Below are 23,321 nucleotides of genomic sequence, written 5' to 3'. Positions count from 1 at the left end.
AGAGGTGCACTGCTGGATCTCATCCTCACTAACAAGGAGGGTCTGGTCGAAGCAGTAAAGGTTGAGGCCTGCCTGGGTTGCAGTGACCACGAGATGGTGGAGTTCAGCATCTTGTGTGGCAGGAACAAAATAGCAAGTAGAATTGCAACCCTGGACTTCAGTAGGGCTAACTTTGGCCTTTTCAAGCAATTGCTGGGGGAAATCCCATGGACAAGACTGCTTGAAGGAAAATAGGCCCAAGATAGCTGGATTACATTCAGAGATTGCTTCTTCCACGCTCAGGATCAGAGCATCCCCACACGTAGGAAGTCAAGGAAGGGAGCCAGGAGGCCTGCGTGTTTGAATAGGGATGTGTTGGGTATGCTCAAGCAGAAGAGGAGAGTTTACAGGTCATGGAAGCAGGGGCTGGCCACTTGGGAGGAATATAAGGCGGATGAAGTCATTGCTGGACCGTTCTCCATCTTCTTTGCCAAGTCTTGGGAAACGGGAGAGGTGCCCAAGGATTGGAGGAAAGCAAATGTCACTCCAGTCTTCAAAAAGGACAAGAAGGAGGACCCGGGTAATTATAGACTGGTAAGCCCTGTCCCTGGGAAAGTAATGGAACAGCTTATCCTTGGTGCCATCTCAAGGCATATCAAGGATAAGAGAGTTATTAGGGGCAGTCAGCATGGCTTTACCAAGGGTAAGTCATGCTTGACCAACCTCATAGCCTTTTATGAGAGGGTAACAAGGTGGATGGATGATGGCAGAGTGGTGGATGTGGTCTACCTTGACTTCAGTAAAGCCTTTGACACAGTCTCCCACAGCATCCTCACAGCTAAGTTGAGGAGGTGTGGTCTAGACAATAGAGTAGAGAAGTGGGTTGCAAACTGGCTTAAGGAGAGAAGCCAGAGAGTGGTAGTCAATGGTGTGGAGTCTAGCTGGAGGCCAGTATCTGGTGCAGTGCCTCAGGGGTCAGTACTAGGGCCAATATTATTCAATATATTAATTAACGATTTGGACGAGGGAATTGAGTGTACTATCAGCAAGTTTGCTGATGACAGTAAGCTGGGAGGAGTGGCTGACACGCCAGAAGTCAGAGTCAAGGCAGTTTGGGATAGCTGGGCTTTTTTCACTTGGTAGGGGTTTTGTGAGGATTGGTAGTAGGCAGAAGAACTGTTAATAGTGCAATCGTTATGGTTTAACCAGAGCTAGTAATACAACCACGATAGCTGATCGCTCGCCCCCCTCTTCACCCCACAAAAAGGGCAGAGAATCAAAAGGGAAGGGAGAAACTTGGATTGAGATAAACACAGTTAAATAAAATAACAAAATACTAATACACTACTAGTAAGTATATATATATAGATATAAAGGAAATAGAATATAAAATAAAAGACACTCAATGCATTTCCTCACTAACTCCCTCCACACCAAGCAACCAGTCCCAGAAAGCAGCACCTGGTCCTGAACAGCCAATTCCTGAGAAAGAAAAAAGGAAGAAAGGAAGAAAGGCCAAGACACCTCTGCAAAGAAGCAAAAGGCTGAACTAACCATCCCAAATAGAACTCCCCCGTCTCCAACAAAAAGACCAAACAAGGAGAAGAAGTGAGAGACCAGAAGATTCCAACCCTCCTTAAATAATTCACATGATGCTAATTGTATGCGATGCTCTTATTGATGAGTCTGGATGTCTGTCAAGCTCTGCCCCACCCATGTCCTCCTTCCTCGATACCTCACACCTGTGGGCAGAATTCAGAACATCCTTGGCTCTCAGACCAGAGCAATTAAAAACATCACCTCTGTCCTGTCTCTTGTTCTCAAACTAAGTCCAAAAAATGACTATGCTAGCTATGAAAAGGAAAGGTTTCTAATTGCATGAAGAAAATTAACTCATTTTCAGTCAAACCAGCACAGCAATGCAGGAAGAAACTCATTTGGATCGTAACTGGACATCAGATCAGTAGCTGATGAGACAGAGATCCACAATAAGAAAGACTATATGGAAGAAAATGACTCACCTCACCTCTATTTTAAACCCTCTGCTCAGTCCTCCAGGGCACTTAATTCTATTTGCAGATAATCCCATTATCTGTCAGTTTTAACACTTCCCCGTCTTTGATGCACCAGAAATCCACAGCAATGTAATAGTATTATGCATATCCATGATCACAATTGATAAAATACTGCTGCTTCAGACATAAGAAAAACACATGTGCCTGAATGTCTGTTCATTTCACCTACCAGCTGGTTCAACAAAATATGCTACCTGTATCTACAAACAGTTCCTCGTTATAGCCTTTCTGCAACCTATGTACCTACATCAGAATCCTAAAAGTCACATCTTTCCTTGATTATAAAATCAGTTGCAAAAGGGAGTGAATTAAATAGAAGTACCATATTCTTTCAGCTCAGGCATGCTCGCTGCTACTTTGATACACGGCTGTGAGTTTTCCTTGGCACTTCCTCCTTACTTGCTTTAGCAGCTATCGAGCCTGCTTAAGCTTAGGCACATGTGTAAGTTCTTTAATACCCTTACATGATAGGATATGAACTACTGAAAAGGTAGGACAAGGATTCTGGTTGTAAGAAGCCTTTTTTTTTTATTGTGCAAGATTACCAAGAACCAGCATAGATTACCAAGAATCATAGTAGACTTTTGTTTGTTTACTTGCTTTTTACTAAACAACAGTTATAGATAAAAATATATGTGTTTATTTAAGAACAAGATATATGAAGTGAAAAGAAAACTTACTACAACAGCAGATTTGCAAGATACATGATGAAAGCTATTTTTATGGTTAAAGGCTCTCCTTGGCACTTTCAGTATATCAGCCAACTTGTAAAATTGTAGAAATTGTGATATAGAGTTGTTCCTAGGAAAGTTATTAGAGAATAATATTTCCCATTCATTCTGCTATTAAATATCATAACATGGCAATTGAATAATAACACAGATGGTTAATTTGTTCTTGGTTTTAATCTTAAAATATGTTTTTGTTTCTTTTCTTTCTCTTGCTTATTACACTAAACAACCTAGGACTGGACTGTACACAGCGTGAGCCTGCAATACTTAACACTTTTCTGTTCCTTTGTAAGCCAATTAATTTTTTCTACTGTTTCATTATATATTGATTTCACAATAGTGTCAAATTAAGACTTTTCTGGTACACTTCCTCCAACACGACACTGGTGCATTATAATCATATCAATACTACATGGTACTTGTAAAATTCACACTGGTTAACTTTGCTCAGAATTTAGAAATGTTATCTTGAAGTAGTCAGCACCAGAGTGCACAATTTATACCTCAAAGATCATTAGATTTCAGGAAACCTTATGACAGCTACTTTATTTATTTTTATAACTATAATTATTTGAAACCTGATCTTTATAAACTTGCATCAGTGAAGTTATACATGGAGTTAGCTTTTTGTAGGCTCAAAATCATTTAAGCACAGAATATTAATGTACTTAATGTATATCCTGGAAGGAGATAACATAAAGGAATGTGAAGAAAAATGAATGGCAACATAAATCAACAGTTTTACAAGATGAGGTCCTAAAAACCTCAGGAGAATAATCATAAATGTGTGCATACTTATATGTGAATACACACCATGATTCTGGGCTACATAAAACCAAGGTACACTTGTGGGTCCTTCCTATAGTAACCAGAAAAAGGGATTTACTTAAATTCAGAGTTTCTCCCTAATTGACATGATCTGTGCACACTCCTGTAGTAAATAAAGAAAATGGAAGGAATAACTGTTTGCTTTGTTTTAAATATCTAACTTACTGAGATGACTTGTCCTCCACAGGTTTCTGTTTCTTTTCTTTGACTGCAAAGGTGGACCTAGATTGGACTCCTCACTCTTGAAGAGGAAATTAGAATGAGATGACATCTACCCATACTGTTTCTGCACTGATGTCCAAAATGACTACTGCCCAAATAGTCTTGGCACAATTTAGTGTCAAATGCACAACTGCCAACAGTCAGGATTTCGGATTCACATGTAGGCAAGAACTCATAATGTATGTGACACCACTAAAACTTTACACTGATGAATATTATTTGGCTTACAATGACTGTCATGGAATGGTCTGCTTCATTGCCCATGCAAACTATACTTAGCATCTTTAAGAGCACGTTTACTTTATAGCCCTTAACTTTGCTACCATGTACTATCTTTCTACAGGACCAGTCATCCCGCAAATTGGTCATTATTCAATACTTCTTCATCCTCCTGAATGAATATGTAATTCAAAGCCTTACTAACTAAAAACCACTTAAATTTGCACTGAACAGAAAATGAGTAAAATTTCTTCCTTGGTAGTCTTATATTTTCACTGTCAATCCAGTGTTTTAAAGATGATCATAAGACAGCTTAAAATGAAAATAGGCACAAAATAAGCCTCTTTGGGATGCTATTTTTAACGAGTCCTTTTCATCAGGCTTTTAAACCTGCTTTCAAATCCCAAACCAACCAGTACTCCTCCTTGTTTTACTTTCATTAGTATTTGTTTGTTTTTTTTTTTTCTCGTTTTTTTTCCACTTTCCATGCATTTAATGCCTGTATTGGAATCTTTGACTGCTTTAATGCAATTTAATTACAGTAGCTCACCAAAAATTAGACAATTTTTTTGCTTTGCTATAGCTTTCACTACATATTTCCACCAAATTCCCCTTCCCACTGACATCACACATGTCACTACATGGTAAGTCAGATCCAGGAGCTGAACTAAATGAACACTAACTCTATCAGGGAAATTGCATTAGGGAAGAGGATACTTTCAGCAGGAACAGCCACATGGCTGTACATGATTGTACAGCTCAATATGTAGCTGTACAATCATTAGAATGAGCCTAAAGAAGAGAGCAAGAAAGCACGAGTATGTTGGAAGAAGAAACCAGAAACAAATGGCCACATAAATGGAGACAACTCTTCCAGCAGCAGAGAACCCAACATGGATAATCCCACTGCAGCCTTCCCCTTTGTGTGCACATATTCAGACCCACTCACTCTGTGCCTATGTACAATTCATTAATCTAATTTATTTGCCTGTAAGCTCCCTTGTCCCTCAGCAATTTCTGTCCCAGTTTCCATCTCTTCTCAGATGAAAATCTGTCTGTTCTAGCAGGAGAGGATTTTGTTATCTGTTCTCTGCCTTGGTTAGTCATTTGCTATATTTTCGCCTGTGCTTCAGCTCTACTTCTTGGAAGGACAGACAACACAAGGAGCAATAGAGAACACTGAGATCCCTGGAGCAACAAGAACAGTAGTTTCATAGAATCATAGAAAAGTTTGGGTTGAAAGGGATATTCAAAGCTCACCTAGTCCAACCCCCATTCCATGAGCAGGGACATCTTCACCAGCTCAGGTTGCTCAGAGCCTGGTCCAGCCTGGCTTGGGATGTCTCCAAGGATGGTTCATCCACCACCTCTCTGGGCAACCTGGGACAGGCTCTCACCACCCTCATTGTGAAAAATTTCTTCTTCATATCTAGCCTGAATCTCTCCTCCTCTAGTTTACAACCATCACCTTTTGTCTTATTGCAAGAGGCCCTGCTAAAAAGTCTGTCCTCATCTTTCGTATGGGCATCTTTAAGTATAGAAAGGCCACAACAAGGTTCACCCTGCTGTCTCAAATCACCTCCTGGTCCTCCATGTGCCTTAGCACAGCTTCTAGGAACATCCATTCCATGATTTTCCAAGGCACAGAGGCGAGGCTGACAGGTCAGTAGTTCTTGTGGTTCTCCTTTCTACCCTTTTTAAAAATGGGTTTGTTCTTCTTCGTCTTGTTTGTTCTTGCTTCATCTTCAGAGGTTGAAGCAATCAGTATAAAGTGATAATTCTTTACTATTTTGTTCACATGACCCTGTCTTAACTGCTAGTTCTGATCTTTGTATTTGTCCAAGCAAGGTCTAGACTGCTGCAAAGCTTCTTCTTGGGGAATACTTCTTACTAGATAGAAAAGCACCAAGATAAAGATATCCTGTTTATGCAGACCTGGTATCGGCAGACAGTGACGACATTGCTGGAGCCTGAAACAACGGTGTTGTTTTTCCCTTCCAGGGTGACACCTCCATCTGTTCTGCTCCCTGCTCTCCGTGATACAGAGATGCATTGGTAGTTGTCATGGCAGACTTGATTTCACTCACTTTCAGACAGCAGCACAAACTGCTGGCTTCCTTAAAACCGACTTCTCAACTTTGTTAGGTTAGGACCTGCCTCTGCTAATCGAGCGTGAACTAGGCCTACCTCCTTGGCTGACTCTGTGGACTTTTCCATGACAGTAAGAACAGCAACCTCTGACACTTCACTGTGAAATTGCTTGTCCCAGCTCTGAAGTATCGGTACAGAAAGGTTTCTCAGTAGAACAGCTTTGAGAATAAAAAGGAGCAGCAGAACACCATTTTTCCTTAACCTCATTATGAGAAACAGTGAAGCGATTTGAGCTGAGTTCAGCCTGAGGCAGATGCCTGGTATAGGGAAATCTCTGTCTCAAGTTCAGGTGAGAAAGTGATAAGCAACCAAAATAAAATGTTCATGACATAAAGCAATAACTGGCTTAAGGGACACTGTGATCTTCCACTTCCACTTTTATTGGTATACGGTGATGAAGGTTGTAAACTCACCAGAAATACCACTCTTCATGCAGATTATTTAAAAAATTTGCCCATGTATGAGTTTCTCAGATAGCTGCCAGCACTACAGGCTAATCTCAGCCTCCTAGCACTCTGTCTAATCCTGAAAAGAAGCAAACAACTTTGCCAAAACGAGCTGTTTTTATGATATATGGACAAACGTTCACTAAGAGATAGGCTGAAAATACTAATTAACTTCCATTCCTGACCTAAGCAAGATTTCCACCTTTAAAATGTGACAGCCTACTGTAATAGCCTTCAGTGCCACCTGGAATCTAGAGCCATTTCCACTGCATAAACCTCATTTACATCGGAGTAGGGTTCAACATGACCTTTCTATAATGTTCTGATTTAGTCTACATTTTTCTTGAAGTATATGTAAAAGTAATTAACAAGTTAGCTTCAGGCACTGAAAAGTAAAATACACATTTCAAGAAGAAAAAGAAAAGGAATTAGTACAAATGCATGAACCAAGTTAAGCAAGAGAGTAAAAACTCTATTACAGACCCCGAGGGAACAGCAATTTCTCTACCTTAGAATAACACAGAAAGATGCTTTTCCTCTTCAAAATGTGTGAAATAGAATAGCTTTGCATTCCACAGCATAATTATTGTGCCTCAAAAGACAGCCTGAGAGAATGCTCTCACAAAACTACAACACTTAGCATGCTGCCGTGCAGCAGTCAGTAAATTGAAGTCCTTGAGACTATGCTAGATGCAGCTTTGAGGTTTTGAGGGTGAGAAAGTAAGAAGATTAAATATCTCCTGAACTGTTTTGGAAAGTTTTATTTCAATAAGCTAGGAACATCTGTTTATTTTTTTTTTTTCTTCTTTTCTGATAATCATTAAAGCAGTTACCATTTGAACTTCTTGCAATCAATGGAAGGCCATTAGGACATTATTTTCAGGAAGAAGAGATAACTTTTGTGAAATCTAATTTCATACTCACAATCAGTTAAGTATTTTTAAGTGAAACATATAGTATAGTTAGACTATAAGGATACAAGTATAATTCCTGTGTAAATACTAATCTCAGTAAGATCTCAAGTGTTTTCCATTTGAATTCATAATATAGTTCTCTGAGGATCAACAACAGGTTGTCAGCACTTTAGCCAACTGGTTATCTTCTGCTGTTTGATGAGCAGTTGAACACCAAAAGGTAAAGGCCTTCGCTGACATGACGGAAGGAAAGACAATGAGAACGTGGTTACAATATTACTCTGCCCAAACAAAAGCCCTATCTAAAATTTCAGTTACAAAATCACAGAATGTTTTTTTTGGGAAGGGACCTTTAAAGATTATCTAGCCCAAACTCCCTGCCATGCGCAGGGACTCCTTCGACCAGATCAGGTTGCTCAAATCCCCATCCAACCTGAGCTTCATCACTGCCAGGGATGGGGCATCCATGGCTTCTCTGTGCAGCTTGTGCCAGGGCCTCACCACCCTCATCATGAAAAATGTATTTCTTATGTTCCATCTGACTCTGCTTATGTTCTAAACTAATATCAAACTATTATAATCTAACTAATATAAAGCTATCTAAGATGGTGCTGACTAGAACCTTCCTACCTTCCACCATAAAGATTTATGAAAAGTCAAAATCTTAAAAATTTGATTTATGAATTTACCTCAAAATAGACTGCGACAAGGGAAAACTTCAGATTTTAATTATTTTATGTCTACCGTTTTAAATCTGTAGAAAATTATAATTCAGTGATTTTTTACATGCAGGGGTATTTAGAACAAGAAAAAGTACTTATTTTTTTCAAAAAATGCAGCTCACATTTTTACAATACAAATTCTATTCTGTTGTTTAAACTCACCATGTTCCATAAACAATTACTTTGAAGAACCAGTAATTTCACCAGAAAATTGAAAAAAAATCTACTTACAGCTAAACCAAGATTGCATACTTTTTTAAAATCTAAACTTCAGTAACGTTTAGCACTTAGGCCTGGGATATAGTATTGGTTTGTCCCTTTGATTAAATAAAAAAATAAATTCTAATTTTATTCTGGATCACAGATCAATTAAAAGTACATAATATTCACAAAATTCTCAAATAATATTTATAATCCTCACAAAATTCATGTATTAGCTGCAACTTAAAGTACTTCATATCCTTTAATAAGTTTTGTTTGGAAAAATATTATGTTGCCTTCCAATTAATCTCATCTTTCCTCCCCTGCAGTGGTAACACTAAACACACTCTCTTACCTCAGAGTGTTTAGAAAACAATCATAGGGTACTTTTAACAGTTTTGAATGCTAAGTGATGGCTGTTGGACCTTGCAGCTGGAAGTGTATGCACACCTCCCCAACACTACTGGATCACCACTAGAATCAGAAGGTTAATTATGCTCCACTAAGATAAATGTCACAAACTTGAGGAAATTTGCTGCTTTTTTGGAGAAGCGCAAAATCTGGTGGCTAATAGAACTCGCTTTCTGCCTGAACAAGGTACATCCCACTGAAATTACTGTGACACACTCTTGGTGACTGCATGAGGCTTCAGGTGTAATTTCTATTTATTCTTCAGCACCTCTGCATCCTTCAGACTGCATGACTGCATTTGTGCTCTGAGGAAGAGGTCTCTGCCTGAGGCAGAACACATAGCTTTATAAATGTCAATACAATCACAGAAATAAGTTGTATTGAAACAATCCCCTAAGAATGCACTAATCTGTTACTGTCAAAGCAAGAACAACATCTGGTCATACCTTAAAGCAAAATCAATAAAAACAAAAAATACAAAGCATCTGAAGAGACAGTATTGCTTATTAAATTTTAAGACATAGATTAATCTTACGTAAAGGATAATTGCACTTTATCCATAAATTTTCCTCTGGAAAACTTAGGATAAGTAATATCTTTATAATGAACTTTTAAAAACTACTTGATTTTCACATGCATGCCCTTCAGCACTAAATTTGAAACTTTTTTCTTGCTCTTAGTAAAAAAGTCTTGTTTTGAGTTTCACCCCCATCAGGAGCAACATAGTGCACTTTTTGTTAAAATTTATATTGAGCTTCTAGGCTGCACTTCTGCTGCACCTAATTTGAGCTCCAAGCTAGAAAACACATACTTAAACACATGACACAAACACAATAGGTTTACTACACATCGGCTATTCAAATACTAACTATGTACTTCACTGCTTTGATGAGGAAGATCCAAAACAAGCTGCGTACACCTGTACAGAAAATTATTATTTCATCTTATGGAATTTCTAGAAAATTGTATCCTTATTAAATATAGCTTATTTTGACCATAGTCATATTCCATGCAAATGTAGAGTTGGGTTATACTCTATTAATATCCAGCAGAACAGTTTAAGATCCACAATTTGTTACTAAAAGCAAAGACTGGAACTGTTTTCCCAAAGGTGTAAATTATCATTTGAAGAGAAAACAAAAACAAAACAAAACATTCTGGGCTTGGAGAAGTTTAGTCAAATTAAATCTGACAAAAAGGCTTCAAATTAATCACAATATTTCCCAAGAAAACATTTGTTTCAAAAATAATTCCTGAAGAATATAACCATGTGAAGTATTAATGTTCTAGAAACAGATTAAATACCAGAAAGTATTACTGCTTCATTAATTAGCTTAATTTTGCAGGTATTTAGTCATGTTCCTCTGCAATATAATTTCTGAGCAGTTAAGATTTATGTGCACAAATGTTTACAAATACGTTGTCTCATATTGTACATCTTCCATTTACCATTTATGCCAGAGGCATTGTTAAACTGTCCAAACCAAAGAACAAAAACATTCTCATGCTGTATATTTGTGTACTTCTAGCTGTTGACTTGTCTGTGTGGGAATATCTATCTTTATTGCTGTATCAGTGGTTCTCTCACATGTATACTTTCACTGCAAATGGCATTCTCTCGTGGAATAGCAAACATGAAAAGATCACCATTCTTTCCATTGAGAGTTTTCAAGCAGAAAGTTAAACTGGTATAGCTAATTACTTCATAACTAATTGTGGCACATTTTCAGATGCCAACAAACCCTGAAACTATAACAATAAAAACAATGTCTAAAAATTAGTGCATTTCACTTAACTAACCACAAGTAAGTATATGATTTCCGTTTGAAACATATCTGATCAAGTCTTGCGGGAAATATTTGAAAAAATACTGGTGTAAAAACGTTATTTATAATGAGTGAATTAAAAAAAAAAATATGAACATTTAGGAATATCCTGTGACGGAGCAATGCTCAAAGATGTTAATTGTAAATTATTGGCTGAGCTTTGTTGAACAGAAAATTATGTGGGGAAATAAACAAAGCAATGACAGTAGGGCCAAGTAAAAGAAAGCAGTCAGAAGTTATTAAAACCAAACCATTTAAATGAATACAGAAGCAAACCATGTCACCTGGCACTCCAAAACGCAAGGGCTCCTGAGGAACAGAATAAAGAATCTGCAGACTTTTGTGATATTATTGAAATTTCAGCTGGTGAGTTGAATGGAGATCTGTAGTGAAGCCATACAGCTGACTTATAAATTCCATTTTCCTCCATTTACCCATTTTCATCTGATGCATCTGGTTAGCTTGGCCAGCTCACAGTTACAGGCTTTCACAAAAACGGTGGTGATGTTCAAAATGCAAAGAAGGAAGCAATATCTTCATGAAACAATACACTGGTTGCACCAGGAATGATGGTTTTACAATGCACAACCCTAGCAAGATTGTCTTGAACATTAGTACAGTGTATCCGTATATGCCTCTAAACTCCATCTCTACAAAATGTGCATACTGAAACTACTTCCATAAAGGAAAAAAAAGAGTGTTGTTTTCTTTTTCTCTCTTTCTCATCTAAAAAATAATCTCTTTTTTTAACTGATACTTCTACTGAACAGCTGCATTAGGTTTCTATTAAGATATTTTCCATGAAAATTTCAAGGCTGACAGATCTCTCAAGAAACAGATAGTTGGAGGTTGATGCTTAGTAATTTTTATATATACTCCTCAGGGGTGTGTTAGTACTCTACAGTACCTTCCCAAACTCTTCCTTTGTTTCTCAGTTCTTCCATTTCTCATTTTTTTTCTCGCCTCAGTCATGCTTTCTTTCCATTCCACTATTATTTTAATGTTAAAAGCTCCCTTTTGTTTCTTTCTCTGTTCAGTGCTAGTCTTAACTATTCTTACCCTCTACTCTAGGTTTTGTTCTCCATCCTTTCATTTATTATTCTCCACCGTACCCTAATTACTTATATTGCTCCCAAGTTGTAGGTTAGTGTTGTAAACAGTGTTCAATCCTTCCTTGCCATCTTTTCTTCATTCACTTTCCTTACCTTTTCTCCTTTCATCCTCTGGAGACCTTTACTTCTTTTAACAAGTCACTATAAAGTGACTCCCTACTCATTTGATGTTTTAGCTCACTGAGTTTATACAACTCAGTGCCATTTCAAATATGTTAAGCTGTTTAGCGGCATTTTTCTTTGGTACGTTGTCTTCTTTTTCTTTAAATACTCCCACGCTAATGGATTGCCAATTAATTAGAAATAGTTAATCTTTGCAATAGAATAAACACTACGTGTTTGTGTCTCCTGGGGAGCTCCTAAACTAATTTTTATGACTGTGTTGTTAACGGTTCTCACTAGTTGGCAGCCTGTCAATGGAAATAAAAGTTCGCTGAGCAGATATTCAGGCCATAGTCTGCAGAATGTTTTCTTTGAACAGGATGTTTCTGCACCTGCTGTCCTTCCCTTCCTTCACTGCTTGTTCCCAGGGTGCACTGTCTTTAAGGATGCCGGTTTTGGGGGTCATGCAGATGATTGAACTTCACCAGCATAAAGACAGATAAAAAGGTAGAATAAACAATCATTTTTTTGAACTCCTGATTGCTTTTGACCTGGTTTCTTGTGTGAAGTCCGATGTGCTAGCCTAAAAAAGGAAGAAGCAAAAACGAAAGCACATGCAGCAAATAAGATTTTAAATTACTAATGGAGGAGTGTATCTCCTATGGACTCCAAATTAAGGATGTGGAAAAAAAAAAGGAAGGGGATGAAATAGAAGAGAAAAGAATCCAACAGTGATATGGCTATTTAGCATGTGTTAGACCCAAAATAAACCTGGTTAAAGTTATTTTAGAGAAAGCAGTGGTTACCACAATGCAGATGTAATCATAAATTATTCATACCTGCTGAAGTTGGTTCCTCTTCAATCGAGGCTGTGCAAAAAGGGAGTGGGGGTGGGGACAGGGAAGGGAAAGGAAAGAGAAGGGAGAGAGAAAAATACAGATGAAGAAATCCATATATCCAAACTGTTATGTTATTTGCATTTTCTTAATATATGGACAATATGACATCATGAAAAACTTTAGGCTAAATAGTTTTTTCAACGTGAATAACAGATCTTAGTGGAGAACTAAGCTAAAATGAGTTAAGATCTTCACTTACATTTAGAATGTTACACTCTTAACCTTTCCCTCTAATTCAGCTGGTGGGACAGGCTCAATACTGCAACAGCAATGCGCAACAGAAGAGTTTGTCTCAAATTCTGTGCAGCCAAGTTTACTGCCAGCTGTTGCAATACTAAAAAGGAGCGGTTCTTAAGGTAAAGCCTTCTAAGAAATCGACCACAAGGCCCAAGTATTTGGTAATCTAATTAAATTTGTTGTCTGATGACACAGCTGAGACAGATGCTGACTAGCTGCTAATGAGAGGTACGTTCCACACCTTTTTCCCATTTGCCCACCCCTTGCCCCTTCTGTTTCCTTCACTTTCCTCCAACTTGCTGCTGGCAACAATGAATTAATGATCCTGAATTTAGGTAGTTAGGGAGCAAAGATGGTGGTTTTGGGGTTTGTTGTTTTGTTTTGGGAGGGAGGCAAGGATGGGTAGTTGCCCATTGGACTCTTCACTCCATATGTTTAGTGTCTGAGGAAAGCAATACAAATTCATATCTTCACAGTAAACCATTTCCCTTTCGGTGATAGATAACCATTAAATTGCCCTGAATCACCATCAGAAAGCATGTTTGACTGCAGACTATCTATTACCTGTTCATTCAAAATAACGAAACAGATGGATTCACAGTAAAACTGTATTTTAAAAGTACATCAGTGACCTAGCTCTTCATCTCCTTGCAGTCAGTATGTTTTATATACACATGCATCACAAAAATGGTCTTCTCACACTCTTGCAAAGTTTTCAATGACAGAAAAAGTAGCAATCAAGTGTTTCTCACTTGGATACTCTAAAAGCATGTCGAAACCTGAGAGGATTCTCCATAAATGTGATATAGAGACCCTCTTAAGATACAAAACACAGATATTCTTACTTTCATTTTTTCTCTTTTAAGGAGTCTTTTCTACCAGTTGGAATGAAAGGTCCTTCTGTTTGATTTTTTGCAGAATCAGTTCCATAAAACAATGCCCCTACAGCCACAGCAAACATTGATCCTCCCTGAAGGCTGCAGAGGTTGCACTTGGCATGTATAAAGTTTTCAAACATTTTCTCAAAGATCAGTGCCATGCTTGGTAAGTTGACTTATTTGCCTTCAACTTCACTCCATGTATTACAGTGGGAGAAATAAGGAAAGAAGCAGGCAGATCTTTCCTCTTTTTGAGTGAAAATTTGTCAGAGATAGCAGAGACTTTCAACAGACACCAACTGTATTTGAGGCCAATGATAAAACTTGCTTAATTCAGTACAATATTCTATGTGTGACTGTATGTGACAATTAATGCCAGACATATGAGGTATTTCTAATTGCAGAGTAGCATGGTATCCTTTTGGGGGCTGTCAAATCCAATCAGTAGAAAATAATGAACTACTGTCTGAAGCACCAGCCAACCATCTCATCTCAAACTAATGTTTCCTGAGGTAAGTAGGTGATTTTTATTTATATAGCTTAGTGTTCAGATAAACAATTAAGACATTACAAGAAAAGTACATTACAAAATCCTCATTGGCCTAGATCAGGTATTTAAGAGGCTAACTCTTCCCTTTTGTAACTCCTCACTTGGTGTCTAGATGTGTATTTTGAAACTAGATTAATCCATTTCGAGATGTACATATGTAAAGATCACATGAAGCTTTTAAATATTGCAATAACATATGCTTTCACTGAATAATTTCTGAATTTAAATGAAATGTGTTTGTAAGAGTTGAGGATTTCAGGACAATGAAAGAAAGAAGGGAAAACACCACTCTATTGGTTTTAAATTGAACTAATCAGATATGTTATTAGTTCAATAACAACATGACAGCTGATTCCAGAAAAAAAGAAACTGAGTATTGAAACCTTAAGAATAACAGAATCAGATGTAAAGAAATAAACTACAAAACCAAGTCAATCAAGCATGTTGTAATTTCTCAAGGTACCACTGGCAGAGAGGACTACACAAACACAACAGAACAAGAAAGTTAGTTAGAAGTTCCATTACTATATTTTACAGTTGCCAAAATCTGTACTAGCTTCAAGCTCAACTATTCCTTGAGCAACAAATAATTAAAATACTAGTAACTGTGCATTAAATCTGGTTAAACAAAATTGTCCATTAGACAAAGAATATTAACTCCAGTAACATTTTTTTTTTTTTTCAGATTGCTATGTGAATAAGATTTTTAGACTTAATTACTGGGATGAATACCAGCATTAGTAAGTCAAAACTGGATTCTCTTATTACTCTGATGGTTGTTTCAGTGGGACCGCTCTGCACTTGAGTACAAGTCCAAATAAAATTGGAGAGCTGAATCTCAGCTGAAATAAATCACTCAGACACCAAGACAGCTATGCCAATAAAGTTACTTTCCTGTTTATTTAATTAATTTTGACTATTTGATTGCTGGTTTAGGCTCCTTCAGGAATAGACTATGTTGATTCTTGTCTGGGTTAGACTAGAGTTAGTGAGAACTGCTTCTGTAAAATGCATAAGACATATCTACTTGTCAATACTGTATTTCTTAACCTTCAACAGAAATTACAGATGCATATTAACAATATATATGAAGATATGAACCCATTTGTACTTAATGCATATTTTTTTTAAAATCAAATGAACTTCATCTCTTGCTATATATGCTAGGACTTCTTTCACCCCTCATAGCTTGATAGACTATGTTTAAAATCGTCTATCAACCTTCAACAAACTATTGAATACTCAAAGAATAGACTATTTTTACTTTATCATACCAGCTCAAATGCAACGTCAGCACTCTGCTTTCCACTTGTTAAATAAATGCACTAAATTACCGCACCAAAAATTTCCTACACAACACTACATTTATTTTTTTTTCCATCAGCCGTGATTTAAAACTTGTGGTTATTTTAAAATGCTATTTATACAGTGACTCATCTCCACAGTAATTATCTGTAATTTACTTTCTTATTTCAAAGGGGTGGAGAGGGAGTAAGCTGGAATTGCCTTGCTCAACTGAGCTGGCACAAGCTGGTGACTCACTATGCTGAGTGGTGGATCACCGTAAGTCTGGGTTTCTCCCTCCAACTTCGGAGCAGCAAGACTAGCACAGAGGAGCCAGTTATTCGACATAAAATCCCCCAAAACAGTCACAGACATCCCCAAGTCATGATCTGATAACAGCATTGCGTGACTTTGAACTGTAAAGTACTCTGCATCCTTAAAGCTTTTTCAAGAACATTTTTCTTCTTTTAATACATCATTGACAAAATATCACAAGACATGTGGCAGCACGAACATTATTTTTTATTTCCTTATAGAAAATCTGATGGTCAGTTGGGAAAACTTAATCGTGTTTTCCTTAGGGGTGGATAACTGCATGATATAAGTGCAGGAGTGGAAAAAACTAGAAGACATGGGCAGATTTGGAAAACGTATACCAGGATACATATTGTCCGCAATATATTAGCTTAAGAAAGATACTGTAAGAAGACAATGCTTGGACAGTATCTAAATACCTATATTGAACTTCTGATTGTTTCTGTTACAATGGTAGAAGCCTTGACAGGTCTGAGAAAAATCTGAACTTTGAAGCATAGGTAACTTCAGGGAGGTAGATTCGGTGTAACACTGTGCTATACTGCATTATGTATTATGACACACTGCACTAGTTTTGTGTTTATATTAAGGCTTGTGTTAATTTTATATTAATATGAAATATGTTCGCCTTTCACATTCCAATAAAACGTAAGACATATATAAATAATAGATATATGACATTATCTGTATGGAAAAGGCTATGGAAGAGCTCTACAAAATTATCCAAATGAACATCTGTGAACAGTAGGATCCAAGAGCAAATAACATTTTCTGATTGCAATGCCAAAAATAAATTATGTTCTGCTCAGCATCAAAACTCAGGATCTCAGAGGACCTGCATGCTATGAAGACTGACTGACTGACTTCCCAAAAACTCAACATCAGTCCATAAGAATGTGATTTTAATGCTCAGATGTTTCATTGAAATTATGCGCTTAAGAAGTCTATCTTTTCACCCACTCCACATTAGACAGACTTCAGTTCATTTTTTCCATAAACTGGCTCAACCTTCTTTGGTTCTCAACCCCTGTGGGCAGTATTGGCATGACTGGTGAGGCAACCCATCCTCAAGCAGAGACACAAACCTTGTTCCCACCCAATCCCCCATTGAATCCAGACACATTCCATTCCATACTGTCAGGTTAAATGTGCTAAAAACACCTCCAAGTCATAGATCACGTGTTTAATGCTGTCTCACCAACTAACTCAACCAACTTGACTCGCTGCCGTTGCAACAAGTGATATAAATAATTGTCACCCCTAGTTATAGTGAGGAGTAAATCCTAACAAAAACAGACTGTTTTCAAGATGTGTGAATCTGATGAATCTGGAAAATGCACCATGAATTTATGCCAGCTGGTCAAAGATACATCTGTTAGTGTTATCTCACAGTTGTACAGTTGCATTTGTTCTGTTATGGTGTGTTAATTGTAATTGTATTACTGGGACACCAGCACATCCTTCACCATTCACAGGCCCTTGGGAGCAGCAGGGCCTCCTTCTAGCTTCAGATGGCTAAATTGTGTTTGCAGCTATTTTCGTAAACAAGAAGGAAGATACCGGTTAACTCCTTAGTGCATGCCAGTGATAACTCACTATGAACTGATAAAACTCTGACTGGATGACAGATGCTAAATGGAAAAGAAAGTTGTTAATTAAGAAACCCTAGAAAAGCCTGTGGCACAGGGGAAACCTGTCTCTCTTCATGGGTTTACATCCACTTAAGCACATAAAGCCTATGAAAACCATACTCTTTCTTCTCTTCATTATTTTATTTCAAGAAGTAAATTTCTAATAAAAAATGACTATCTGAGCAAAATTTCAGGTATTATTAAAATCTAGCATACTAGTGTCTTAAAATGACATTGTTAGAAAACCCAACAAGGGTGGCTAGTTCATTCTCACTAGTCTTCCTTTTTTGCTAAGCATCATGGCCTGGTGCTGAATGAGAACATGCTTGAATACGAAACAAAAGATTTTTTTGGGTTAAATTCTATATTTTGCAGAAGACAAGATTAAATAGTGATTTTTGTGTTTAGTGCCTTTATGCTCAAAACCTTGTGGAACAACGCAGTCAATGGAGTGCCTACTGAGCCTCTTATTTGGCAGGATGTTCTTCGTAAGGAAAACAGCATAAAAAGATTTAGTTTTAAAACAATTACTCAGTTCTTAGTCAGCTGCAGTTCTTGCCAAGGTTTCAAGTGCTGCCAAAGGCACAACGGTACTTAAAGCTGTAATTCTGAAACCAGGAGTAGTCTGTCATGACTTGAAATATCACAAAATTTTACACATACACACTGCCATATGCAGTCTTGAGTAGATGTGCATATTCCAAAAGAGCAAAGAATGTAATCAGAAAATATACTAGTACTTTTATGTACAAAAACAAGTGTATTCAAATAGCTGAGTGACTAAGAGTAAATCAGTCTACAGTAGTATTTGCTTCTTTAAATTTCAAGCAGCATTCTCCAACACCTAACTGCATAATCTTAAAAACAAATACTAGAAAAGGCTATAAAGTTTAGTTATGGTGAAGGAGGTATCTGCTGGTGTCTATTACACTTATGGATACAAAAATCTATCCAGGATATCCCCATAGTTACACAAAGAAAGCTTTGCCTTGCAAGACAAACAATTTCATATTTTCATATTTCAGTCACTTGTCGGAAGCTTTTCACTTGACTGGTTTGTGTGTTTTAAAGGAAATTTGAACAGCTATTTTTATGTGAATAGAGAATTTAAAAATAACTTTGTCTATGACACTGAAAAGTAATAACGATGATGGTAGTAACTTTTATTTTATGGATATTCTCCCTCTTGGAAAACAAAACCAAAACCAACCAATCAACAAAAAATCAAACATACCAACAAAAAACAAACCACCAGACAACCAAAAAAACCACAAACAAACAACAAAACACAATGAAAGCCCACTCAGATGCTCACAGTGTGTTTGAGCCTGGTTTGGACTCCCCAGGAGGCTGGATTAGCTCTGTCACTGCAGATGTGTACCCTAGTACTTGATCCGGGCTAAGTCAAAGGCACCTGGGTGCCATGCCAGATATACCATTCCGTTGTATTATGGGCTGAAAATGTGTTGCATCTCAATACAGAGATGACAGAGGCTGAGAGGTCAGTTTAATCTGCTTTTGGTAACAGTTTACTCCCAGCATTTGGTCTCTGTGCAAGGGAGGAGAGCAAGGCTTTCTCAAAGGTACAAAAATTCAGGCTGAAACAAAGCTGGTTTGAGATAAATAGATGTTGAAAAGGGTCTGAGCATCACTGAGTCTTCCAACAGAAATAAGATGATAGAATTACTACAATACTACTTGACAATATCCAATATCCAACATCTAATAGATTCAAAACGACAATATACAATGCTCAAAACAGAGCAGAAAATAGCGGTTAAGACAAAACAAAACAAAAACAAAAACAAAAAAACCCACACACACACCAAAAAAAACAAAACCAAAACAAAAAAAACCCAAAGCAAAAAAACACACCACCAAAACTCTACATGGTCCTGTAACAGCAGATAACTTTAATGCATGAACTTTTTGTGACACTATAGTGCCATTTCTTACCCCAGACTAACCTGAACCAGACAGCCTGCTGCCAGCAGATTACATCCAGATTGACCAGCTTGCCTCACTGAAATACACACTAGACAGTTGAATAAACACACAGGAAAACCCAACAACTTTCAAACCCTAAAATTTCAGGGCACATACGTATCCTGAAGTTTTCAGTTCTTTTCCAAATACTTAGCGGGTTTTGGCAAATTATCTAACATGCTAGTGTGGCAGGGTGCAAACCCCCCTCTCTCCCCCTCCCTCCTTCAGTATGGAAGGAGTAGGCACATCTCCCTCTCTCTCTGCTATTGAGTCCAACAGCTTCTTTTGTTTGGCCCCAGAGCACCCTGGCCAGGGCCATTAGGAGAAGGGAGTGCCGAGGCGCCACTGAGCCGCTGGGCACCTGCGGCCAGTGTGGGGGATGTTTGGAGGCTTCAGGGGCACCCACAGCCAGTGTGGGGGTGCAGAGAAGCTTCTGGAATGCCCACAGTCAGATCTGATCAGCCAGTATAAAAACGGGATTCTCGTCGAGACTCCGCCCATTGTCGCGGGTCTGTCAGAGCACGAGCGAGATGCTGCCACCAAGAGCCCCCCCAGGATGGAGACTCCGCTTGCCTCGCCGACACGGGTGTGAGTAAGACTTCTCGCAGGATTGCGAGTATATTTATACTTTCTGTGCACATATGTACGTGTAACTTTCCATGCTCCATATGAGCACGTGTAAAATTAATCCTCGCATAATCGCGGGTGTATTTTCCTCCCGTGCTTCCACATAAGCACATGTAACTTTCCGTGCACATCTGCACGCGTAACTTTCCGTGCTCAATACGAGCACGTGTATAAATTATTTCCTCACACAATTGCGAGTGTATTTTCCTCCCATGCTTCCACATAAGCACGTGTAATATTCAGTGCACATTTGCATGTGTAAGTAAATTAACCCTCGCAGGATTGTGAGTGTATTATAAATTTACCCTCGCAGAATCGCAAGTGTACACTTTCCGTACTCACTACGAGTACATGTATCTCTTTTAAAATAATCCCACACGGTGTTCAGGCAAGTGTGTACTCCTCCAGGATGCAGGGACGGCTCCAGCATTGTTTTGGTGAAGCCACATGCATGCACTCTCTGGACCACCTGTTGTATTAGTTGCTGCCCCTTAGCAATTTTCCTCAACTGATATCTGAACCTTTATTTAAGTCATTTTTGGAGTGCTAAAACCCTGTTTCTCATCGGTTTAATAAAAGTTGTTTTGGACCCTGTTGTCCCTTAAACTAACCTCGGGGTGCCTCCGTGACAGCTACCTACAAAGACTGTACTGCCATCCCAGCTGGGGAATGAAGCTCTATAAACCAACAAATAGACAAAAATTTTATCAGAATAGGTAAAGTCTTTAGATTGCATCAAGACAAAATGTATTTAACGGTCACTCTTTCACAGAAAATAGTCTACAACATATTAAACTGCATAAGACCAGGGGCGTACAGGTCTGAGTTCAAATACCTTGCTCGGTTCATAAACCCTACAGCAAAAATATATATTTTTTTTCTTTTTTTAATCCAAGCTATAGTACTCTTTTCAGCATGACTGAGGACCAGCATACTGCTTTGCTGAGATAATTTCCATGCAACACAATCTTCATCACAGAAAATTTGAACTGCAAATTGTGTAACGTGCCAAGAGGAGAATTCAAAGGAGCAGATGGCAGCTGAAATGAAGGATGTAGCATTAGAGGAGTCCCATGCAGGGATACATAGCGCTTTGGTGTGGTGTGTGTTTTTAATTGTTTTTCGGCAACTTCAGGAATCAGAACAGGGAATATCCCACCATAAAGCTACATGGCATAAATACAGGTACAGAAAAGATTGAGTCCTTGTGCAAAAAAAAAACCAAACCATGTGCAAAGCAGATATTTTAAATTAGTAAAACAATATTTTGGTTGCCAAAATACTGCCTTTGTAGTTTATTTTGGTTTATATTTAACTTCAGTACAACCGGAATACCTACATTATTGTTCAATATTGAAAAATACATGTTGAAAAATGTATATGATGTAGACTCCGGCAAAACTGTGTCAATACTGTCCAGATTCAATAAAAGCCTGCCCTCATCTAGATCTCAAAGAATTTATTGCCACATGTCTATAGAAAATGTCAATTTATCTAAGAATATCTGCAGAAGCTATACTGAACCTGGACCTTTTCAAACCCAGCACATTGTTCCACCCTGAAATACAAATGACAAAGACGTTTACTTTAAACCTAGGGCAGTTTGAACAAATTACTGTGCCCTACACTGGTTTTACTGAGCATGCAAAGTTCTTTGCTGACATCTGTATTTCAATGAAGAGAAATACCAAAGGAGAAACTTGCTTAAACATAAGCATAAAAATAGGTGGTTTTCTCTCTTGCTGACACTAATATTGTTTTGCTATATGCAGTGAAACAAGGCAAGAGAGTGGTATGAAGTAAAAAAAATCACCTGACATGAGGCATATTTATTCTTCTCAGAATAGCTACATTTACCCCCTTGGTATCCTCCCATCTATACACTATTCTTAATTTTTCAGGAAATAATTAAAATTTCTGCATGCAAGGCTTCTTCTCATGAACAAGTGAAGACAATTTACAATTACTTTTCTTTTATGTTAATCAATAAAATCACTAGAAGTCAAAAGTTTATCAGCCTTTCTGACTTCAACCCTGTCAGAAGCATTTTCACAGCGGCTGTCAGTCAGCACTCTGGTTTACCTCCAAACCTTTCAATTTTCATTAGTGTAGGAGTTGGGCTTATTGATTTTGAGGTTTGTTGTTTTTTGGTATTTTTAAAGAGTTTTTTCATCCTGAGTATATGGATTTTCTGAAACCCATCTCAAGCCTACTTTTCCATACATTCCTCAGAGCAGATTTATTCATTTTCCTTGCACCTTCCCTCAGAAGCAGAGTTCTGCATTTTCAGAGGATGCTTAGCACCCTCTCCAGTGGCTGCACTTCAAAAGCAAACCCAACCAGCACCTCCCGCTGTGAGAAATAAGAGCTGTTGGGCTCTGGCGAGCTGTGGTAAAAAAATGTGTCCTCCATTCCTTTTGATTTTCCTTCTTCCATGCTTTATAGAGATGGCAAAACCTCTCCTTGCATTACCTCCTTCCAACTGATGTTAGATGGAGTCTAGAGCACTCCTACACACTTGCATCTCCACTGCAGGCCGTTGCAGCCTATCACAAAAACAGAGATCACTATTCATTTAATCTGCTTTCCTTGGCATTTGAGATGTTGAAAATGCTTTTTATTTGGTCGGCTCAGGTCAGAATAATGTAAATTGGTACTTCGATCCTTGCTTCTGGATTCAGTGATGCCTTGTGTTCTTCTTAAAATGTTTACAGAAATGCAGGATACACAGGGAAAGTTGTATGGTGCTCTGAACCATTTAGTGCAACACCATAATATTGCCTCTTATTGGCAGATGTGGCACTTTTGTTTGGGCTGTCAAAGTGCTCACCATTCTGGCTTCCAGACACTGGCTGATAATAAACTCCTTGGAGATATCCAAGCCATCTTGACATGGTCTTGGGCAACCAGCTCTAAGTGGTCCTGCTTGAGCAGGGGTGGTTGGACCAGGGGACCTCCAGAGGTCCCTTTGAAGC

At 38.1% G+C, this 23,321-nt stretch overlaps 1 protein-coding gene across 2 annotated transcripts in view; it reads right to left on the bottom strand.

The window, feature by feature from the left end:
• The window catches only part of EDIL3 (EGF like repeats and discoidin domains 3), a 252,572-nt gene that overhangs the window by 135,269 nt on the left and 93,982 nt on the right, over nucleotides 1-23,321 (bottom strand). The window contains exon 3 of one of the 2 annotated variants that reach the window (XM_082074856.1): nucleotides 12,779-12,808. The exons of the other annotated variant lie outside the window; for it this stretch is intronic. Within the exon in view, the coding sequence (XP_081930982.1) occupies nucleotides 12,779-12,808 (30 nt within the window). The remainder of the gene's footprint in view (nucleotides 1-12,778; nucleotides 12,809-23,321) is intronic. 2 annotated transcript variants of the gene reach the window in all.

This window comes from Streptopelia decaocto (assembly GCF_964273445.1).
Source record: "Streptopelia decaocto genome assembly, chromosome: Z".
NCBI classification, from domain to species: Eukaryota; Metazoa; Chordata; class Aves; order Columbiformes; family Columbidae; genus Streptopelia; species Streptopelia decaocto.
Note: the sequence above shows the minus strand (reverse complement) of the source record. Positions and strands in the feature narration are given on the sequence as shown.